Below are 22045 nucleotides of genomic sequence, written 5' to 3'. Positions count from 1 at the left end.
AATGTATAGGCGATTTTATTTAAATTTTTATTTTTATCATATTATTATTACTATTATTATTTTTATCAATTACTCAAGTACGATTTTTAATTAATCTTAGGGTTATTACGGCGTATATAAATTTATATTTTATTGATTTCGAGACGACTTTATATTTAATTAATTAATACAATAATAATAACTAAAAGACTAATTGAATGAGAAATCGACTCTCACTATCGGACTTGCCGATTAATTATAACTTAAAATAGAATTTTTGTTTTTTTTTTTTTTTGTTTTTTTTTTTATCGTTATTTATTCATTTATTTATATATTTACGTATAATAATTATTAATTTTACTCTCACCAATTTTTGTTTATTTTAATTTTTTTATATTCGCAAAATAAATCTATTCTTACAGCATATTGTATCACAGAATTACATACGGTACATATACTTTTTAATTGTTCCCGGTAAAACCGTGATGTAAATAAAATAAACTAAATCAATTATTAATTGAATACAATTACCAAAGCAGTTCTAATAATAAAATTTATCAAGAGTTAAGAACTAATATGATTATCATTATTTTTATTATTATTGTTATTATCATGTGTAGTAAAATTAACTTTTAAAAGATGTTTTTAAAATTTCAACTGTTAATTATTCTTCATTGAAAAAATTCTGTTTTGTATCTCTACTTAAAAATTTATTTTTCTATATGAACTTTTCATAAAATTATTATTTTATTATCATTATCATTGACATGATATTTACAAATCTAACGAACAACTTGCATTTAATTTTAAAAAGCTCAAAAGTAAAAAAATTATCAAGTATTTACAATTGTGATAAATAATAATAATAAAGAATTACAAAATAAATTTTTGAATAGAATAACAATAATAAATAATTTTTCTTTTTATAATTTAAAAAAAAAATATATATATCTATTATGACCAGAAGGACGACACTTTTTTTTTGTGAATAGCTCTTATCATAATTATTAATAATGTATAACTTTATTTTATTTTATTTCTAATTTCAAATAAACTGATTTAATAATGAAAAAATATCAATGATTAAACATTTTTGATTTCACCCCACTCTTTTGTAATAAAACGAAAAATAATCTAGTTGATTGTCGTTTTTGTTTTTAATTAGAAAAGTATTGGGAGCTAAAATGATTGAATAAAATCAATTAGTACTATATCATCAAATCCACTACGCAGAAAAATGATCATGAAGTACAGAAATAACAATAATATTAATAATAATAATAATTGCAATGTCGTTTCTATATTAGGGTACCTCGTAACTTGCTGTTAGTGAAAATATTTTTTTCTTTACTTTTTATTATTTATCTGCAGTTTAAAAAAAAAAAAAAGAAAAAAAACGATTAATTTTAATTAATAAAAATTTATTATAATGAGTCAATATCAACATGTACTAGGACAACTTATTGTTAAAAAATTAACTAATTACAGCGTCAATAATAATAATAATATTATTATTATTATTATTATTATAATATCGCGATATTTTTAGAGATAACACTAACCTCAAATCGACTAGTCTCTACTACAATTGTAATACAAATAATAAATTATACTAGGTGGACATGATTGATAAATAAACAATCAAGCTTCCACAACCCCAATATATAATCGTCTTTATAATAGTGTAGTACTCGTTGTATATAATCGATAATCTTTTAAATTTTAACTACTGAAACGAAATAAATAATGAAAAAGAATAAGGAACGACTAAATAATAGTGTAGCAACACAATAAGCTATTGCTGATGTTTTATTCGCTTATATATATATAGATAATTTACTTGATGATTGTAATGGTAGTTGTCGATAGTAGTCGTCTCGTAACCGTATAGTAGTTTAGCTAATAATTTATTCAGTGTACCATTTTACTCAATACAATTACTTGGACATGTCAAATTAAAAAAAAATATATCATTATCATCAGACTAGTAGTACACTGTGACACGTAATTAATATTTTAATATTGTTTTACATATCAAAGTATAATAATAATAATAATAATAATAATAATAATAATAATAGTATCGATGATGATGATGATGATGATAATAACGTTGAGATATTTGATAATAAAATAATAAAAAATTCACCATGCAGCAGATCGATCCGGACATGACCGCACCACTTTAGTAGTATCATTTATATCATTGTTATCATTGCTATCAGTGTTATCTTCTAATATAGCAATCCTTGATACCGGAGGTGCCGAAATTCGTCTTGTTGAATTATTTATCTCGATGGGTTTTGAGCTAATTCGGTGATAACCAGATACTGGTGAAAGACTCAAAACCCCTTGACTGTTTCACGATAAATTTCTTTGATCTTCACCACGGTCATCTGATTTTTTTAATGACCTTTTAAGTTTATCTACCAGACGATTGTGAAATTTGTTAAGGGAATTTGAACTACCAGTTTTAGGTGGTGATGATCCAGTACTTTTGCATGGACTTTGGAGAGAACTTTGAGATGTTCGTGATGAAGTCCGCGAAAAATGACGAGACATTGCTACTGAACGGTGGGCAGGGGATGTTAAAAAATCTGACCCTGGTGATGTTGAGAGCGATGGCCCTTCTGACTTTGAACATTCAGATACCTTTTAAATAATTAAGTATCAATAATTACTAACAATTTTTTTTTTTTTTAATCATTTTTTTATCAAATTCATTTTAACGTAAATAATATATTAAAATTTAGGATCAATAAATTATCTAGAGATAATAACAGATGAAAAAAAAAAAAAAAAAAAAAAAAAAAACTATTATTTTATAAATTACAGTAGAATAATATAAATTATTTAAAAATCAATAACAAATACTACAACTCAATATAAATTCATCCGTTTATAATATGTAATTATAAATTATAAATTTTTATCAGATTAACATAAACACTTGATTAATATCTTTTAGTTTTAATGTTTAATGCTTATTGCTTTATGTGATATCATATAATATTACGATACACACTATAAATCCAATTGTGCTACTTGTTGTAACAACTATATATGTAATCAATTATACTATTTATTTATTTCTTCGACTATTAATAACAATAATTTAATTACAAACAAGGCCCTATACTCTCCAATTGTTGGAAAAGTCAAGTGACACGTTCTCTATTTTGAAAATTAATATAAACAATAATAATAACAACAACAACATTTAATTACAGTAATATTATTGAATATTTATTTAAGTGTACATGCACTTAAATTCAATTAATACTACATTAATTTCAGTTAAAATAACGTTTTGAAAATTATATATTGGTTTATAAAAATTATTCGGTTGGATAAAAAAAAAAAGAAAAGAAAAAAAGTAGCAGATGATAAAAAATTATTGATGGCATTATTTATTTTCAACTAATGATAATGATACCTAACTAAATGAGACGTTTGTAATAATATACATTATAATAACTGTTGGAAAGAAAAAAAGAGGCACGAGTCAAAAGGAATGACGAAACACAGTGAAAAATTAATTCACTTTCTTTTTAATTTTATCGTTAAATATTTTTGTCATCGAATAAATTAATAATATAAATTAAAAAATAAAAAATAAATTCATTTATAAAATTGATGTATGAAAAAATAAATAAAAGACTTGCGCAATACATGAAATATATCTACCGGCGAATAATTTATTATTATTTAAAATGTTATGCTTATGATGATGATAATAATAATGTAAATAATATTTATCAAAAATAGTTGGAAATATAAATCGATAATAAGTTAATATAAAAGAAGAAAAAAAAAAAAAAAAAACTAACCTTACGACTACGACACGCCTGAGGATTAGAACATTCCGAGGATCTTCTACTACGGTTAGTCTTGTAAATATCCCACTCGTTTTTTACCACAGGCATCATAAACGCCATCTCGGTAATCCAAAATGCACTCAACTCTTTTATATATATTAAAAATAATAATAATATTATAGTTATATACGTTTAAATATTTTATTAAATTTTCACTATCACTCGTTGTTAATTAATCACCACTATTTTATTGTAATAGTAATAATAATAATAATAATAATAAAACTTTTGATAAATAAATATAATTTTTCTATAAAATAAAACACAGACACGTAGTATTAGTAGTATTACACGATGTTATTACACTAGCTAGATAATAAAACAAATACTATTAAAAAAAAAAAATATATTTATATCAACAATAATTTATTGCGATTAAAGTTTATCAAGTACGTTAATAATAATATTAAAAGTACTCTACTTTTCCAACTTCCAACCCGTAATAGTTGATTTATTGAGTTGTATGTATTTATATTATATATGCATTTAAGAGTATATCTATTCACCACGGCAGACTGTTTCAGAATGAGTACGCTTGGCGGCGTGCAGCGTACGCATCGATACTCAACTTTTAGTCTACCAAACGATATCTATACTATACTAACCAGTAATCACTACTCTCCTCTACCCTCTACTATACACTCTATACTAGGCTATTCTCTGCGTTGTATTATTTTAATAAAATAGTGGGGCTACTACTGACGCTATTGGTCTAATCTAAGGCGGGACTCTTACGTCACTAAATCACCATTGATTTTCTTCTTACCGTATAGAATAATAATAAATACTTACTATAATTATAATATATTTACTAATTTTAAATATTATAATAAAAATTATATTGGTCATCTAGAAAATTTGTCAAAATTTATTCCTATATAGTCTAATTGTTAACGTTTACAATTTTACACAGTTTTTTTTTTTTTTTATTTTTTTTTTTTAATTCAAATATATATATATTATTTTATTAAATAAAATTTTTTTAATATTTTTATCTTTCTTACTTATTAAATTTTAATTATAGAATTTATTGTTTATTACTTAAATACTGTTACTATTTACTTTTAAATGCAAATCTCAAATAAGCGAGTAGTAGAGTAGTAATAAAACGTATTATTAATTGTTAAATTTTATAGTATTAAGACAGCAAAAATTGAATAAATATTTATATTTTCGACTGGTGGTAACATTTAAGATTAGCAGTTGTTAGAGAAGAACTTATAAAGATAAATATATTTATTAAAATTAAAATTAAATTCCAATAAAAATAAAAAAATTTACCACTAGATAGTGATTTTTTAAAGAATAATTAACAAATTTTTAGCATATTATTTTTATCAATCACTGTATCACTGTATTACTGTATATATTTAACAATTGGTTAACAAATAAAAATAAAAATTGTTTTATGAAATGAAAATAAAAAATTGAAAGAGAAGGAGCGGTTTCCGTTTAATTTGGATAACAATTAAGGGAGGGAGTAAAGTTTTGTTCACTTGAGTTAACTTATTATATATAAGCAAAATAGATATAGACTTTTGTATATTGTATATTTTCAGTCATAGTAATAGTAATAGTCGGACTTTATACGGTTCTGTTTCACTGGCGCGAGCCAGTAACCCATTCATTGCGCCAACTCGTGTTCTACTCTACTCAGTTTCTACTTATTATATAGATATAATATTCAAAACAACAATTATTTATTTGTTTTAAAACAAAAACAAAAAAAAAAATCATATTAATTTTTAGTATAATGGGCACTTTTAGTGTTTATTTTATTTTCATCATCAAATTTTAAAATAACTTAAAAAATATGAAATATATTTTCATATTTCTTTATAAAAGTTTAAAAATTTAAAATGGTTTTTGATCCAGTTACAAGTGAACAGAGAAAACAATTTTTTAGACAAGGATATGGAGCTCATGTACCTGGGTAATAAAAAATTTGTTCAATAAACTATTTATAAAATCATTTTTACAATAAATTTGCAATTTAAAAGTTTTGCGTAAATTAAATTATTAGTTTTTTTTTTTTCTTTTGCCAATACTAACTTGATTAGTATCGTTATTATCACATATTATACTCTAATAAAACTTACTTAATCGTTCAATAATTTAATTATACAAATTGTTAATTTGTCAGTAACATAATTACAATTACTAAAAAAATTAATTCAAATAAAATATTAAAAAAAAAAAGTATTTAAACATAGATGTATTGGTAAAAAATTATTGAGACTTGTACGAAGACTGGTACGAATTTTTTACTGTATTTATAATACAATCCGATTACCACGCAAGCTCACATCACGAATGAAACCACTTACTACCCTAATATTCAATATTTTTTCAAATATTATCTAAAATTTTCCATAACATATTATGTAAATAAATTCCATAGTTACTACCTTGAATTTTAATTATTATTATTCTTTTCTTACTAACCATCAACAATATATTTTATCGATTTTTATGACAATGTTGTCATAACAAATATTCCACCTGCAATGCAGTCTGATATCGATTAATAATATTAAATATTAAGTTAAGAAATATTTTAAGTATATAAATTATTTTTCACAAGTATAAATAATAATGAAAAAATAAATAGTACAAAATAAGGGTTATTCATCTACAACAAAACAAAAAACACTTTGAAATAATCAAGGTTGAGCGGTTGAGTTATGCGCGCGCTGGTTACTGGTTGTTGCACCCAATCCACAATTTAAATTAAATTTAAAAAAATAATACCTTTACTATTTATAAAAATATTTGTTTTATTTTATTACTTAGATACACAGGACACTGTCCTACCTTGAAATTTCGAGTAGGCAAACGATTCGGCGCTAGCACCGAAGAAATAATCAAGGTCAGTATATACTTGGTTATTTAAAAAAAAAAAAAAAAAAAAAAAAAATACTTTAAGAAGAAAAAAACAATTAAATCAAATGAAAAGTATATGTTTAAATATAAATTAGAGCAATAATAAATAATTGAGAACATGGTTTACGTAAAATTGTTTAATTTATCAAGAAAACCTGCCCTCAATTTCTCAAAATTATAATTTAAAAAAAAAAAAAAAATGTATTTATTATCTATAAAAAAAATTGATTATTTTAAATAAATTTAATTTGCAAGATGATAAAAAATAACGAGGAAGGCCGTAAAAAGAGACACGTGAGTCTGTATATTGCGAGTAAATATATATATATATATAATAATAATATTATTATGTTTAATATTAGTGTATTGCACTAAATTTCTTCAAACACTTTTGATATAATATATTATTATGTTAATAAATGATGATAATAATAATAATTTGATTAAATTTACAGGAATTACTGGAAAAAAAAATTCTAAAATCTGGACCATACAGACCTAATTCTGGTAAAGATGTATTACTGCCAATATCACGAGAACATGATATACGGAAAAACTATAAAAATAGTGATAATAACAACTATCAAAAATCCCCATTTATATTGGGTTATACGGGTTATATTCCTGGATTTAATAACAAATATGGTCTTCCATTTATGCGCGCTGTTGAAGAAGGTGGAAAAGAGTGGCGTACTTTACAAAATAAATTACGTATTCGTCGTGACACTATGCGTGCTCAAATAGAAAGAACAAATTCACGTAATCTATTGTCAAGAGCCAGAACTGACAATGTTGATATTGAAATTGATCATGGATTTCATCCAGATAAATCTTTTTTTGGTAATTTGTCATTATTATTTATAATTATTATTATAACTATAGATAATTTAATATTCTGTAGATAATCAAGTATCACCAGATAAACCACCAATCGTAGGATACACTGGACACATTCCTGGAGCTAAAAGTGAAATATCTTTATCAAGAAGATACGCACAAGCTGCTAAAAAAGGTCTAGAATCATTACGAAAACAACAAAAAAGTCGACTTGACTCGATTAATGATTCTGAAATTATTAAAAGAGTTTTAGATACAACGTATCTTGATGATACTGGTCATACTAAGGCTTAATTAATATTTATCTTCTATTGGTAATTAACAAGCTTTTATAAATTGTTAAATTTTATTTGAAATCTCGAAATATTTCTTTAATACAGAAATACTTGAGAGAGAAAAGAAAATAATATTAATTTATTGCTATTTTTGTTTCTTATAAAACAATTAAAATAAAAGAAACAAAATTTAGCTTTGTAAATCTCTATGTAAATAATTGTTTATAAAAGTTGAAAAAATTTATTAAAATAATTTATAAAAGTACAAAATAGATATGTCTAAATTATTATTTAGATAAACGAGCGAGTCTTGATTTTTCCAAGGTCAATATCTGTTTCCATCTTTCAACCGATAATGAATCCTCTCCATAACTAATAGCCATAAATCTTGCAAATACCATAAGTTGATGTAAGCTATCAGCGTTAATTAATTTGTTATCAATACGTCTCAAATCAACAAAATCTTGCTGAATAATATCTGTTATATCATCTTTTAATTTAAATTCATTTTTGTGGAGTAATTCAAAGTATCCACGTATATTATTGAGTCTCTCTGAATTTTTAAGAAACTGTTTTGTTGCTTCAATAACTTGAGAATAAACTTTATCAGTTTCTTCATTAATCTTTAATGGTATTTGCATAGCACATGGAATAAAGGATTTTACTTGTGATAATATCAACACTGGAATATCTGTTTCATATTCAATAGTATAATATTTGAAATCATAATTAATTTTTTGAAATTTAATTAAATCAGTTATAGCCTTGTAATTAATTTTACCATTGGGTGTTACTTGTCCGGGAATTAATTTAGTTTCATCAATTATTAAATGAGTATTATCACTTAATTGTAATATTCCACTTATCAATTTATCAGAATCATAATCTTTTTCCGGAACTAACTTTGAATTATTTAAATTATCTAGTGTACATTCAAATAAATGAGTTTTAGCAATAAATAATTTTAATATATCATAAAAATTATTTGTAAAATATGGAAATTTATCAACTGAAAATCCATTAATGTTTAATGGAAAATTTCCTAAACATAAATAATCTTTGCGTGTATAAATTCCTGATAATAAATTACAAATAACATAATTAGCAGCCAATTCATCTCCAAATAATAATTGACTCAATACTAAATGCAAATCACTCCGTATTAAATTAACTTTAGATATTATTGAATTATAATTATTGTAAAATATTTTTGGAACAAGTTGATTTATTTTAATCGCGTGAAGACGTGGAATAAATGATGGTGGTGGTAAATTGTACGTTTGAGCTTCAGCTATTTCCATTTCATCCATAATATCTTCAGTTAATGTTAAACCATTTATGTTATTAGGATTCAAACAAATGAATCCAATAATATCGAGTGCTTGATTTAATTTATAACAATCATCATTGTAAATTTTAACTACACATTTTTTATCATCGACTATTGGAATTGGAAAATTAATTAAATGATCCTGCGAAATAATTACCTTGGATTTTAAAAATTTATCATTTTTAGTTTGTGATTCTGCTGGTACAACTGATAATTTTTTTTCTTTTTTAAAAGCAGGTTCTGTAGTATCCATTGGTTCATCATTATCATCGTCATAATCATTATCTAAAGCTCGTTTTTCAGTTGAACTACTTGACGTAGCTTTTGTTAAATCATTTAAATTATTTTTATTTAATTCGCAGCCAATCATATTCTCTTTTGCCCAATTATTAAGACCAGGTATCGATATCATGAGACAATTTAGACGTTCCGAGTTTTTATTTTCATCACAATCAAGAATCACCTCCTCATTAGCCTGTTTAAAAATTATATAATAATTATTAAAACATTAAAATATATATTTTTAAAATATAATAATAATAATAATAATCTGTAAGCCGTAGCATACATGAGAAAACAATTCTTTTAGCTTCTCACACCTAGTACTGCTTTTTACTACTTATTTAGTAGTTATTAATTATTTTTAGCCCCATTTTATCGAGCTTGGAATGCCAAATGATTTGTGACATAGCTCATAACAAAAAAATAAAAAAAAAAAAAAAAAAAAAAAACTCCTTGGAGGCTTTTAATATATTAAAAATTATGAAAAATATACTGACCAAACATTTTAAAACATCTTCGTACATTCCGGATCTCATTTTGACAATTCCAGTATCTAAATTTTTAACTTGGTATTTTTCCATATATAACTCTGGATTATACATATCTTGAATCATCCCTGAAAAACGTACTAACTGTCCATCTTTAAGGCTGTGCAATGGCAAATTATTTAGTGATGGTATTCCCTCAAAATTATCCATAGATTCGAGAATTTTATCACACAATTCTTTATTCTCAATATAATATTCTTTTGTCCATTCTTTAATATCTTAAATAATAACAAAAAAATCCAAATAATTAATGGAAAAGAAAAAATTATAGGTTAGAAACAGTTGAATTAATTGATTGTAATAATTATAATAATTATAATACCTGTCATTGTTAATGTTTAAAATTGATACTGTTGAGAACCGCTATTACAAATCTATTGTTTTTTAATATAAATTTTATTAATAAATTTTATATTTCAACGGTATTTATTTCCCGCTAAATCAATTTATATATATATATACCTGATTTGCTGGTGGGTATAGTAATAATAATAGTAAAAGCGTTTACATCGACTATAGTATATCAAGTTGAATCGATTGCGCAAGCGTCAATTTTAACCGAAAAAATTATATAAATTGCTGTGTTGCAAATAACACTTTCAATTAAAATCTCATTAAATACTGACACTGTCTATTTTTGTTGTTTGTATAAACAAGATGAAAAAAATTTTCAATAGCGTTAAATATCAAATAAAAATTTTAAATTAAATGAATGATGTTTCACATTATCATCATTATTATTATTATATGCGCAAATATTGCTTGCGCAAATGTATTATATACGTTGTAATAAATTATATTATTGATAAAACAATCATTTGTTACTTAATTTTTATCAGTCGATAATATTTAAAGAATAGAAATAAAAAGACCTAAAAATTCTAAGTAATTAAATATTTTTAATAAAAAAATTAAATTTAAGTTTGAAGTAGTGTAAAATAAAATGACAACTCAAGGAAAAAGTAAAAAACGAAATGAGAGTAATAATAATAATAATAATGATGATAATAATACAATAATAAAACCTGGTGGTGTAACTGTTGGAGCTGGAACGGCTACTATCACTAATGGTGGAAAAAATACAAAAAAAACTAAGAAAAGTGGAGGAAAATCAAGATTTACAATGGACATTTTTAATGATGAAGCTATGGAAAATGCATATTACACTTGTCATAATATAATGGATGTTTTAAAATGTCGAGGATTTCCTTGGCCAGAAGCTCAAAAAAAGAAAAAAAAAAAGGGAAGAAAATAGTAATATATTTAAAAAAAACATTTTTTTTTCTACACATTTAATTAATAATTAATAATGTGTATTTATTTGCTATTGTAATGGGGGAAGGGATATAAATCAAATTTTGTCTAATTGAATAAAAATAGAGTATGTATTTATGTATTTACCTCTGATAGTTGAATAAGAAATAAGAAATAACAGTTGACGCCATCTTGAGGATAATTTTTTACAACTGCAACCCAACAGCTGACATATTATTATTGATAAAAAATACATACATCATATTAATTAAAAGTGTTTGTATGTAGGTTGTATTTTTTTATTTCTATAATTTAGATATAAAATAATCATTATCACATTCTCATTTATATAGAATTTTAGCTCACTAAAAAGTGTTTTTGTAGTAGTACCCAAATAAAATATTATTCTGTTTATATATCTACTATAGTAATAATAATAGATATAGATATATAATATATATCAGACAAACTTTAAACAAAAGTGGGTATATATGTACATAAATGTTCTCTCAATTACTTAATAAATTGATTAATTAATTTTTCCTGTTGGTATTTATTTATAAAAAATATTGTATTGTATATTTTTTACTATATTAAATTAATTAACAAAAATGAGAGTGTGACAATGATTATTGTTACTTAATAAATAATAATTAAAAATTAAATTGTTTTTAGGTATATTGTTGAATATAAAGAGAAAAAAAAAAAATGCCGCTACACAGATATACACACGCAATATTATGTCGAATACCAAATTCAATAGAAAGCAAGGGCGAGGTCATTGTTGAGGAAGCTAGAAATCAACATTTAGCACTTGCACAACTTTTACGAGAACTTGGAATTGATGTTGTTGAAATGCCAGCTGATGAATCTGCACCTTTTTGTGGATTTGTTGAGGATATTGCTGTATTATGCAATGGTATTGCTTTAATTGCCCATCCTATCGATACTACTCGAATAAAAGAAGTAAAACAGTTTATTTTTATTATAATTATATAATAATAAATAAATATTATTCTTGAATAATGTAAATTATCGATTAATTATAGGTTGAAACTATTAGAGCAGTGTTGAAAAAAGAACTAGAAATTTCGCTTATTGAAATAGCTGATACAAGTGCTCGATTGGATGGAGGAGATGTTTTATTTACAGGTATTATTATTATTATTTAATATTAAAATAAATAATAATTGAGAATATAATTTTGATAATTAAGGTCGAGAATATTTTGTTGGACTTGGACAGTATACAAATGAAGCTGGAGCTAGAGCAGTTGCTGCTGCATTTCCAGAGTATCCTTGTGTTCCAATAAAAGTAAATAAAAGCGCATATACACATAATTAAGTATATAATAAGAAAAATTTTAATTATTATAAATAGGTTCCAGACAATTATCGACTTAAAGGATTGGTTAGTATGGCTGGTCCTGATGTTATGTGTGTTGGAGCCGGTAAAGAATCACAACAAGTATTAAAGGTAGTTTAATTATAATTATAAAAAAATATTATTATTATTATTATTATTATTTTATACACAGAGAATTGAAAGGGAAGCTACTTACACTTATCAAACTCTGACAGTACCAGAAGATGCAGCCGTAAATGTTATTTATGTAAACGGTACTCTTATTCATCGTAGTGAAGATGAAATTCCACTGTCATATCAAGTTTTTGCTGAAAAAATAGAATTCCCAACTAGATCACTTGGTGCATCTGAATTATCTAAAGTCAGCTTAGGATTATCTTCTTGTTGTTTACTAGTACGTAAACCAAAACATATTCGTAGCCTTTAATTTATTATTATACTAATATATTATTGAATTTATAAATATATACGTAGAGCTATATTAGCTAAAATAACGTATATTATTATATTATATTACATGATAAAATAAATAAATAATTAATATATAATTAATAAAAATAATAACAATATACTTGAAAGCATTAGATGTATAAATTTAAAAATAATAATTATCAAATATTTACATTAATTTTTAGTATAAAAATTGTCTTTATTATTAAATTTAATAATACATAGTTTATTATTATGAAAAAATGGATAACTTTTATTTATTATTGTACGTAATGGAACAAAAATAATAATAATAATAATCATCATCATATAGAAGTACATGAGTCAGATGCTGATAAATTAATTTTTCTTAATATAGTTTTCATTGTTCCATTAGATCCTAAATCATACGATTGTGGAAAATTATTGCCTTGTGGTCTTTTATATATTTCATGAATTATTTGTTCCCATTTAACTGGTGAAATAATTTGTTTAGGTAGTAAATTAATTATGTCTTTGATAGATCTGTATGGTTTAGCAGTAACATTAGAATAAACAGGTATTCTTGGTTGTTGAAATTCAATATCATCAAGTGCTTTAACAAATGATTTTAATGCTGGTTTCATCAGAGGGGTATGAAATGCACCTGTTACTGGTAATTTAAATATTTTACGAAAATTTAAATTATATGAATTATTAATAATATATTCAAGTGCCTGTTGATGACCAGCTAAAACTTTAGTTTCACTGCACAAATAAATAGCTATTTGACAAATAGGTAACGATAAACCTAAATTTGTTGAAAAATTACGAGCTTCTTGACAAGCTTTATTTACTTTAGTGTTGTGCTTTGAAATAATAGTTAACATTCCTTGATTGGGTTGTTGATCAACAGCATATTGCATTCCAGCACCTCTTATACCAGCTAATCTTATTCCATCTTCAATAGTTAGTGCTCCCGAAAATATTAATGCTGTTAATTCACCAACACTGTAACCAGCAGCAGCAATACAATTTTCAGTAGCAAATGAATTATCTTCCCAAATTTTTTCTAACGCTGCCAGTGATGTTAAAATAGTTGCTGGTTGATTAAATTCTGTTTTATTTAATTTTGATTGGGGTCCATTTAAACAAATATCCATTATATTATATCCCAATATTTCATTGGCAATATCAAATAGTTTTTTAACTCGGGGATAATTTAAATATTTTTCAACATCTCCAACTTTTAATGTACCTTGACCGGGGAATATAAAAACAGTTTTATCCTCTGGATTTATTTTTTCTCTTTTTTTTTCATTATTATTATTATACAATAATGCTATTCCATCTCCAGCTGAATTATACGGTGTAGTTGACCAACTACTATTTGTTATTTCATTAAAATTTGCCGCATCATTAATTAAATTTAATAAATTTTTATTTTTATCATCATCTTTAAACTTTTCTTCATTTTCTTTAACTGAATTATTATTGTCATTTGAAAAATATCGTGATGTTGTTAAAAATATATATTTTTTAACTACTGAATTATTTGTTAATATTGATTGTTTATTAAAATTTTTAATTATTTTAGGCCACATTTTAATATTTAGTAACAACAATTACAGTAAATATTTATTATCCACTTAAATTATAAACTCTTAAAAAACACGTGTTTTTTACGATAAAATAAATACATAAAATAATTCAAGTTGTATACTACAGCCACCTATTATTCACTATTAAAATTATTTTATATATTTTATAAGAGTATTCGTTTAATACCGATTGTTAATAAATAATATTAACTACTCTGTTTTTGCGCAACTCTCGTCAAAATTTTAAAATTATAAAAATATATATAAAGAATAATTTACTTATCATTTCAATGATTCATTCACAATAAATTAATTTTTTACATTGAAAGTTTTTATATACTTTAAACACAGAATATAAATATAATAAGTTTTACGTTGTAACATTTTTATGTTGGAAAAAATGAGTAATAATAATAATAATAATATATATGTAAATGATATATTTATTGAAGCGATGACGCAATTTTACAATGTCACATCAGTAAAGAGTGATGACTTATCGAGGCGTATCGTAGATGAGGTATGCATCATTTCCGTATAATACTTTTTATTATGAATATTATAAATAACATATAAACTAAACTTTACCACCGCAGTATCCTTTCAACACTCGATAGCGATTATTATATTATATTTCTTTATCTTTATTTTGTTTTTTTTTTTTTTTTTCTTCTCGTTCTATTAAAAATAATGTATTATTATAAAAAATATTTAATTATATTTGGATTTACAGTAGTGTTTATAAATCCTTTAAAAGAACATAATTCAGTAATTGCAATAACTAATAAAAATAATATAGTAGAATATGATCAAGAAAATATTAATGCACAATTATGTGCAGTGCAACAAACGTGTTCCAGTTGTTTGCAGACGCCAACATGCATTTGGTGTGCGGCTCCTACGGTATTATATACTATTATTCATTATTGTTTAAATTTTATCCATAGTATCTATGTAGATACTTTTATTGTAAAAATTTTTAGGATAAGGAAAAAAATATTCAGCCGTCAGTTCGTTGCATAACAAAAAGTAAATTTAATAAACTGTGGTGTGATCCTTCAAATATTATAAATGAAACATCAAAAATAGTTATTGAAAAAAATATTCCACTGTCATCAATAAAGAATCGAGAACCAGTCCAAATACAGCCACAAAAAATAAAACTTTATCTCCGAAAAGGTATTTATTTATTTATTTATTTATTTATTTATTTAGCCCTGATTAAAAAATTCGATTGAAAAATATTGAAAAGCGTGAAATTTGAATTTCTTTCAATTATTCCAATATCTCGATTTTTTCACGATCTCTGTAAAACGAATTATTATGAATTTTGTTGAATAAATAAATAATTTTCGAATTCCAGGTCTATAAAAAAATTGAAAAGAATTAAAAAAAATTGATAATTAATAATTTTTTTCAATCTCCTCCAATTTTCAAATAATCATCAATTACTGGCTTCGCCAAAGATTGAAAAATATTAAAATAAACTCGCAAACTTAAATATTTTCGAATACTTTTCAATTCTAAAATAATCATTTATTACTGGCCCTCCCAAGGATTGAAAAAAATTAAAATGAACTCGAGAACGTGAATTTTTCTGAATACTTTTCAATTCTCAAATAATCATCTATTACTGGCTCTGCCAAGAATTGAAAAAAATTCAAATGAATTCGTTATCTTCAATATTTCCGAATACTTTTAAATTTTAAAATAATTATTTATTATTGGCTCTGTCAAGGATTGAAAAAAATAAAAATGAACTTGTAGACGTAAAATAATTGGTAAATTAAAAATTCAATTTATTTCAATACTTTCTAATATTGTCGTAAGAATTGAAAAGAATTCAAATCACGGTTTGAATTTTTTTCAATACTTTTGAATATTACCGTAAGAATTGAAAAGAATTCAAATTGCGGAGGTTTGAATTATTTTCAATACTTTCTAATATTACTGTAAGAATTGAAAATAATTAAAATTGCGGAGGTTTGAATTCCTCCCAATATTTTTCAATCTTATTTTAACAATTGAAATGAATTGAAAAATGTTGATATTATGCCAATACTTTTCAATCGAATTTTTTAATCAGGGAGATATTTAGATGTTTAGATATTTATATATTATAATTTTTTTGTTAAACTTAAATTTATTATTATTTTAGGAGAAGAGTATAAATTAAAAATAAGATATACCCAAGCTGAAGATTATCCAGTAGACATGTATTACTTAATGGATCTTTCAGCATCGATGCAGCCTTACAGGCAACATTTATCTGAGTTGGGCGCTAACTTGGCGAGTGTTATGAGAAATTTAACTAGTAATTTTCGTCTTGGATTTGGTAGTTTTGTTGACAAAGTTACTTTACCAATGACTGATACCCAGCCTATCAAGTAAATTTAATATCTCATTTATATTGTTTTCATTTTTACATGCGTTTAATATGTTTTACTGTTATTTATATTATTTAAGATTAAAAAAACCATGTGATTTTATTGAAGACAATAAAAAAACTGATTGCGCACCGCCTTACGGTTATAAGCATCAAATGTCTTTAACAGAAGATTCAGATTCATTTCGGGTAAATTATAATTTATCATTTTTAATTCTGCTATAATAATAATAATAATAATAATAATAATAATAATAATAATAATAATAAGGTATTTTTTATTTTTTATTTCTTATTTCTTATTATTTAACAGAGTAATGTACGAGCAGCTCCTATTTCGGGTAATCTTGATGGACCAGAGGGTGGATTGGATGCAATAATGCAGTCTATTGTTTGCACAAAACGTATTGGTTGGAGAGAAAAAGCTCGACATCTTCTTGTTTATTCATCGGATGCTAGTTTTCATTTAGCTGGTGATGGAAAAGTAATTGATAAACGCATTATTATATATTTTATACTATTGCTGTTTATATATGATATATATTTATTGTACTTTTTTTTTTTTAGCTTGCTGGAATCATTGAACCAAACGATTGTCAATGTCATTTAGATAATAAGGGATTTTATACTCATTCACTTTTACAAGACTATCCTTCAATATCTCAAATAAATAGAAAAGTTGGTCAACACAATGTTCATATAATATTTGCGGTTCCAAGTACTAAAAATAATACATATCAGTTATTAAGTCAGAGTCTAAGTGGATCTTCTATTGGTTTAGTCGAAAAAAATGATACTATTAATGTTATCAACTTAATTAAAAAAGAGTATGAGGTAATTTTTTTTTTTTTAATACATAGATATTTTCTTATTATAATAATCTCTATAACAAAGAATTATATTATTTTAATAAATCAGAAATTAGTCGAGTCAGTGAAAATGATTGATAATGCACCTCAACATATAAATGTTAAATATTTTTCAAAATGTTTAAATACAATTGGTGATAAAGATTATGATGATAATATGAAAGAACAATCTAAATGCCAAGGACTTCGTTTTGGTGATGTTGTCGAGTTTCAAGTTGTAATTAAGGTATTAAAATAATAATAGAATTTATTTTATATTAATAATATAAATTTTGCCTCGATTTATTTAAATTTAATTACACATTATTAATTATTAATTTATTATACTCTGTTTTATTTTATATCTTCATAGGCTACTGAATGTTTGTCGAGTAATTTGGAGTATAATAAATTTGAAATAAAGCCAGAAGGTTTAAATGAAAGTCTTATCATTGAATATAAAGTAATTTGTGAATGTCCTTGTGATAAACCTGGCAATAAGGTAATTGTATTTATTATTAATAATATTTTTTCTTCTGAAATTAGTAGTTGCTGACTGGAATAATTAAATTTTATAATTTTCTTATTAATTATTATTATTATTATTAAGGGATTTAAAGTAGATGCAGAAGAATGTAATTACAGTGGATCTCTTACTTGCGGAGTCTGTTTATGTGATAAAAATTTTCACGGTAAATATTGTGATTGTCACAATATTGCCAACGATCACAATAATAAAAGTGAAAATAACGATAAAGTACCAAATGAAAATAATAAAGGTATTGTAAAAGAAGACTGTCGAGCATCAGTTAATGATACTGTCAATTGTAATAATCACGGTACTTGTAAATGTGGTATTTGTGAGTGTCACGTTCGTCCAAATCCATTAGAAAAATTTAGCGGAAAATATTGCGAGTGTAATAACTTTTCATGCAAACGTAGTAATCGCTTGGTATGTATATACATGTATATATATTTTTAATCTTATATTCACTGGTTGTATTATCATTATGTGGTAGTGGTCATTGTCGTTATTCACACCAACCCGTGGTCACTTTTTTCTCTACATTATTATAATTATATTTATTATTATTATTATTATTTTATTATCTTGACTCTCATTTTCACACTTACAACTTATAACATAATATATATTTGTATAAAAGCTCTGCGGTGGAAATGGCGACTGTGTGTGTGGTTCATGCAATTGTTATTCTGGATGGAGTGGAGAGAGCTGTGACTGCCATGATAATACTACATGTTTTTCACCTGGAAAAAATACTGAAATTTGTAGCGGTCACGGAGATTGTATTTGTGGAAAATGTCATTGTAAGCTTGAAAATGATGTATTATACTCGGGTTCTTTTTGTCAAGATTGTCCTGTAATTATATATTTATTATTTTAATCATAAAATATATTAATTATCATTCGTACTTTTATTAACTCTTTTTTTTTTTTTTTTATCTAGACTTGTCCGGGATTACATTGTGATAAATTAAAGGATTGTGTTGAATGTCTTGTATATAATTCCAATAGTTATGATCGAGTTGGTAATGCTGGTTGCTATCATTATTGTCATGATGAAATAAATATTGTAATTTATTTGTTTATTATATTTTTTTTTTTCTTATTTACGTTTATTTATATATTTATCATATAATATTGGTAACTTTTTTTTAACTTTATTTTAAGGAAAAAATTGATAAAGTACAAGTTAATTCGAGTGAACACGAGGCAGGCATACGAATGTGTCGTGTACCAACAAATGATAGTTGTACTTTTTTATTTAAATATCAGCTCATCAGTAATCGTGGAGATATTTCACTTTTTAAAATAACAGCCCAAGAAACAAAAGATTGTCCTGGATTACTCTCACCAATTCCACTTGTTGGTGTTGCAATTGGTGTAATTTTAAGTACAGTTCTTCTGGGATTTCTTATTTTAATGATATGGAAAATTCTAACAATTGTTCACGATCATCGTGAATTTGCTAAATTTGAAAAAGAACGTGCTATGGCTAAGTGGGAACGCGTAAGTTCTGTATTACATATATTTTTTATTTGTAATTAATAATTCATTAAATAATAATTATTATTAATTTTTATTTTTTAGGGTGACAATCCTTTATACAAACAAGCAACTACAACCTTTTGTAATCCAACCTTTGTCGAAAGTAAAAATAATTAATAACTAAATAATATATATTAATAGTTTTTGATCTTGTTTATTGACTTTTGTATTTCTGCGAGACTGAAACTGATCCTTCAGGGTATAATCTGTTAATTTTTACCTCGTCTCTGAATAAATGCAAGTCCTGAAATAATAATTCAGGTGAATAGAAGACCCGGCGCTCTTTACTAATATAAATCACTATGGCACGTCTGTATCTTTACATTGCATCGATTTTATTGATTATTTTATAGCTTTAACTACTATAAATCTTACAATACAAAACTTAAATTATAAATCTTATTTTTTTTTTTTTTTTTTTTTTTTTTTTTTCCCAATTGTAATATACCCATGAATCTTTATGGATACAGATGTAATTAATAATATATTTTATAATTAATAAATAAAAATGTCTAGACTATATACAAATTATTATGTGTTAAATATCGAATAATTTTTCAAATTTAATCATATAGGTAATAATAATAATAATAATAATGTGTATATATCTTTTTAAAAAAATTATTGTTAATAAATAATTATAATACACATTATCATTAAAGCGGTTGATTTAATTTTGGAGCACCAAAGTTTAGAAATATCCATCGATATTTTGGTTATCTCGGCGTCCTATATAATCTATGTTACCAACATATATGTATAATCCTTACTTGTTACTCTTTATATATGTATATAAATTTAAAATATATTATATATACTTGGCTCGTTAGCGCGCGTTCGTAAATCAAACCGCAGGGGTGCAACCGCTAATACCCGTAAGCGTTTGCACGTTGTTCCCAAGAATTGCTTTCTCTACATATATTCACTCGCGCGCGAGTTATACAGTAAACGTTTGGTGTATCTCATCGATAATGAGTTTGTTAAATGGATTAATATTGTTCATGGCTCTTGCCCTTTTATAATATCGTCCAATTATTTTGATCTTTATTATAAACAATAACGGCATTGAACCATAATTACATTAATTAACGTTATTTAAGTGATAAAAACAATTTTTTTTCCATCTATTATTTATTATTAAATAATTAACAACAGTGATAATAAATGTATAATCCCTTATTCTAAAAATTATATATTTCTACATCATATATATATATATATATAAAAATGTAAATTTAAAATATAGGATAAATTTTCGTATTATTATTATTATTATTATTATTATATTTATATTATATAACTATATAGTGCACTGTAAGATAATTAATTGACCTGGTAATGAGATGATTATTATTAATAATATTTAGTCAGGTTAAGTCAGTTCGACCTCAAGCACGATGAGGAACCCGGGATGTTCGTTAATTGAATCTGCCAATCATCGTAATGAGTACCGCATACTGGACATGGACACACATATGGCTTGCGATGAGGGATCTTCACCGACATTCCTTTATACATATATATATTTATACATAATTTACTTGTTTTTATATTAATAATATTAACAATTACAATAATCACAATATCACATACATATATGAGTAGCAGTCTTGATGTTATAGCAAATTTTTGACGTTAGAAAAAAAAAAAAAAAAGATAAAAATATATTAATCATTATATTACAAATTATAAAATTATTATATTCTATATTATAGCTGTGTGTAGCTTTGAATTTTTTAAAATCCCGCGCGTTACTCAAATAGACATCATCGACAAAAGGAAGGCGTGGATGCTTACAAATCAGATATACATATATACATTCGATGAGGACCATAGCAGGTAACGTGAGTAGATTAATTATTATTGAGTTTCTACTCTGCTCGTGAGGAATAATATGTATTTAAAGAGATGACCGGACGTATCTTGACACGCCTCCTTGCGACCAAAAAATATGTATATATACAGTCCCGTCATGTCTTGGAATTCTAATTTAATTAAGACCGGTTATCATATTAAATAAATAAAAGTATATACATATATAAAAAAAATGATTAATTTGAAATAACGAATAAAATAGTCATTTTTGAATGTGTGTATACT

At 24.4% G+C, this 22045-nt stretch overlaps 6 protein-coding genes across 9 annotated transcripts; 3 read left to right on the top strand and 3 right to left on the bottom strand.

Annotated features, from left to right (window-relative positions):
- Positions 1 to 1398: 1398 nt before the first annotated feature.
- LOC123264185 lies at positions 1399 to 4013 on the bottom strand. Its single transcript, XM_044727347.1, has 2 exons — positions 3810 to 4013; positions 1399 to 2631 (listed from the first exon to the last, which is right to left on the bottom strand). Exons 1-2 carry the CDS (start codon positions 3915 to 3917, stop codon positions 2341 to 2343), a joined length of 399 nt encoding a protein of 132 aa, XP_044583282.1. The 5' UTR covers positions 3918 to 4013; the 3' UTR covers positions 1399 to 2340.
- A 1636-nt stretch (positions 4014 to 5649) lies between these two features.
- LOC123264183 (UPF0605 protein GA14893-like) lies at positions 5650 to 7947 on the top strand. Of its 2 annotated transcripts, XM_044727344.1 has the most exons (5): positions 5650 to 5790; positions 6651 to 6726; positions 6996 to 7034; positions 7196 to 7580; positions 7642 to 7947. In XM_044727344.1, the coding sequence occupies exons 1-5, from the start codon at positions 5717 to 5719 to the stop codon at positions 7869 to 7871; spliced, it is 804 nt and encodes a 267-aa protein (XP_044583279.1). In that variant the 5' UTR covers positions 5650 to 5716; the 3' UTR covers positions 7872 to 7947. The 2 variants fall into 2 exon arrangements, with proteins under 2 accessions (XP_044583279.1, XP_044583280.1); XM_044727345.1 differs by lacking the exon at positions 6996 to 7034 and having other exon boundaries at positions 7642 to 7945.
- Positions 7948 to 8079: 132 nt separating this feature from the next.
- LOC123264180 (mini-chromosome maintenance complex-binding protein) lies at positions 8080 to 10626 on the bottom strand. Of its 2 annotated transcripts, XM_044727340.1 has the most exons (4): positions 10475 to 10626; positions 10335 to 10386; positions 9962 to 10230; positions 8080 to 9657 (listed from the first exon to the last, which is right to left on the bottom strand). In XM_044727340.1, exons 2-4 carry the CDS (start codon positions 10339 to 10341, stop codon positions 8140 to 8142), a joined length of 1794 nt encoding a protein of 597 aa, XP_044583275.1. In that variant the 5' UTR covers positions 10342 to 10386; positions 10475 to 10626; the 3' UTR covers positions 8080 to 8139. The 2 variants fall into 2 exon arrangements, with proteins under 2 accessions (XP_044583275.1, XP_044583274.1); XM_044727339.1 differs by lacking the exon at positions 10475 to 10626 and having other exon boundaries at positions 10335 to 10445.
- Positions 10627 to 11941: 1315 nt separating this feature from the next.
- Positions 11942 to 13103, top strand: LOC123264182 (N(G),N(G)-dimethylarginine dimethylaminohydrolase 1). Its single transcript, XM_044727343.1, has 5 exons — positions 11942 to 12232; positions 12316 to 12418; positions 12483 to 12580; positions 12647 to 12742; positions 12804 to 13103. Exons 1-5 carry the CDS (start codon positions 11975 to 11977, stop codon positions 13056 to 13058), a joined length of 810 nt encoding a protein of 269 aa, XP_044583278.1. The 5' UTR covers positions 11942 to 11974; the 3' UTR covers positions 13059 to 13103.
- A 235-nt stretch (positions 13104 to 13338) lies between these two features.
- On the bottom strand, positions 13339 to 14529 carry LOC123264184 (probable malonyl-CoA-acyl carrier protein transacylase, mitochondrial; the record flags this gene model as incomplete). The annotated part of the gene is made up of 1 exon (XM_044727346.1): positions 13339 to 14529. A coding segment is annotated over one exon (1143 nt), but the record flags the coding sequence as incomplete, so codon positions are not given.
- A 661-nt stretch (positions 14530 to 15190) lies between these two features.
- Positions 15191 to 20347, top strand: LOC123264178 (integrin beta-PS-like). Of its 2 annotated transcripts, none has more exons than XM_044727336.1 (13): positions 15191 to 15543; positions 15624 to 15819; positions 16799 to 17027; positions 17107 to 17215; positions 17340 to 17510; positions 17594 to 17860; positions 17945 to 18121; positions 18248 to 18376; positions 18485 to 18826; positions 19041 to 19256; positions 19344 to 19469; positions 19568 to 19906; positions 19988 to 20347. In XM_044727336.1, the coding sequence occupies exons 1-13, from the start codon at positions 15331 to 15333 to the stop codon at positions 20060 to 20062; spliced, it is 2589 nt and encodes an 862-aa protein (XP_044583271.1). In that variant the 5' UTR covers positions 15191 to 15330; the 3' UTR covers positions 20063 to 20347. The 2 variants fall into 2 exon arrangements, with proteins under 2 accessions (XP_044583271.1, XP_044583272.1); XM_044727337.1 differs by having other exon boundaries at positions 17945 to 18124; positions 18251 to 18376.
- The last annotated feature ends 1698 nt before the right edge of the window (positions 20348 to 22045 follow it).

Source organism: Cotesia glomerata, linkage group LG4 (assembly GCF_020080835.1).
Source record: "Cotesia glomerata isolate CgM1 linkage group LG4, MPM_Cglom_v2.3, whole genome shotgun sequence".
In the NCBI taxonomy this organism is placed as follows: Eukaryota; Metazoa; Arthropoda; class Insecta; order Hymenoptera; family Braconidae; genus Cotesia; species Cotesia glomerata.
The sequence above is the reverse complement of the archived record's forward strand: the minus strand, read 5'-3'. Positions and strand labels throughout refer to the sequence as shown.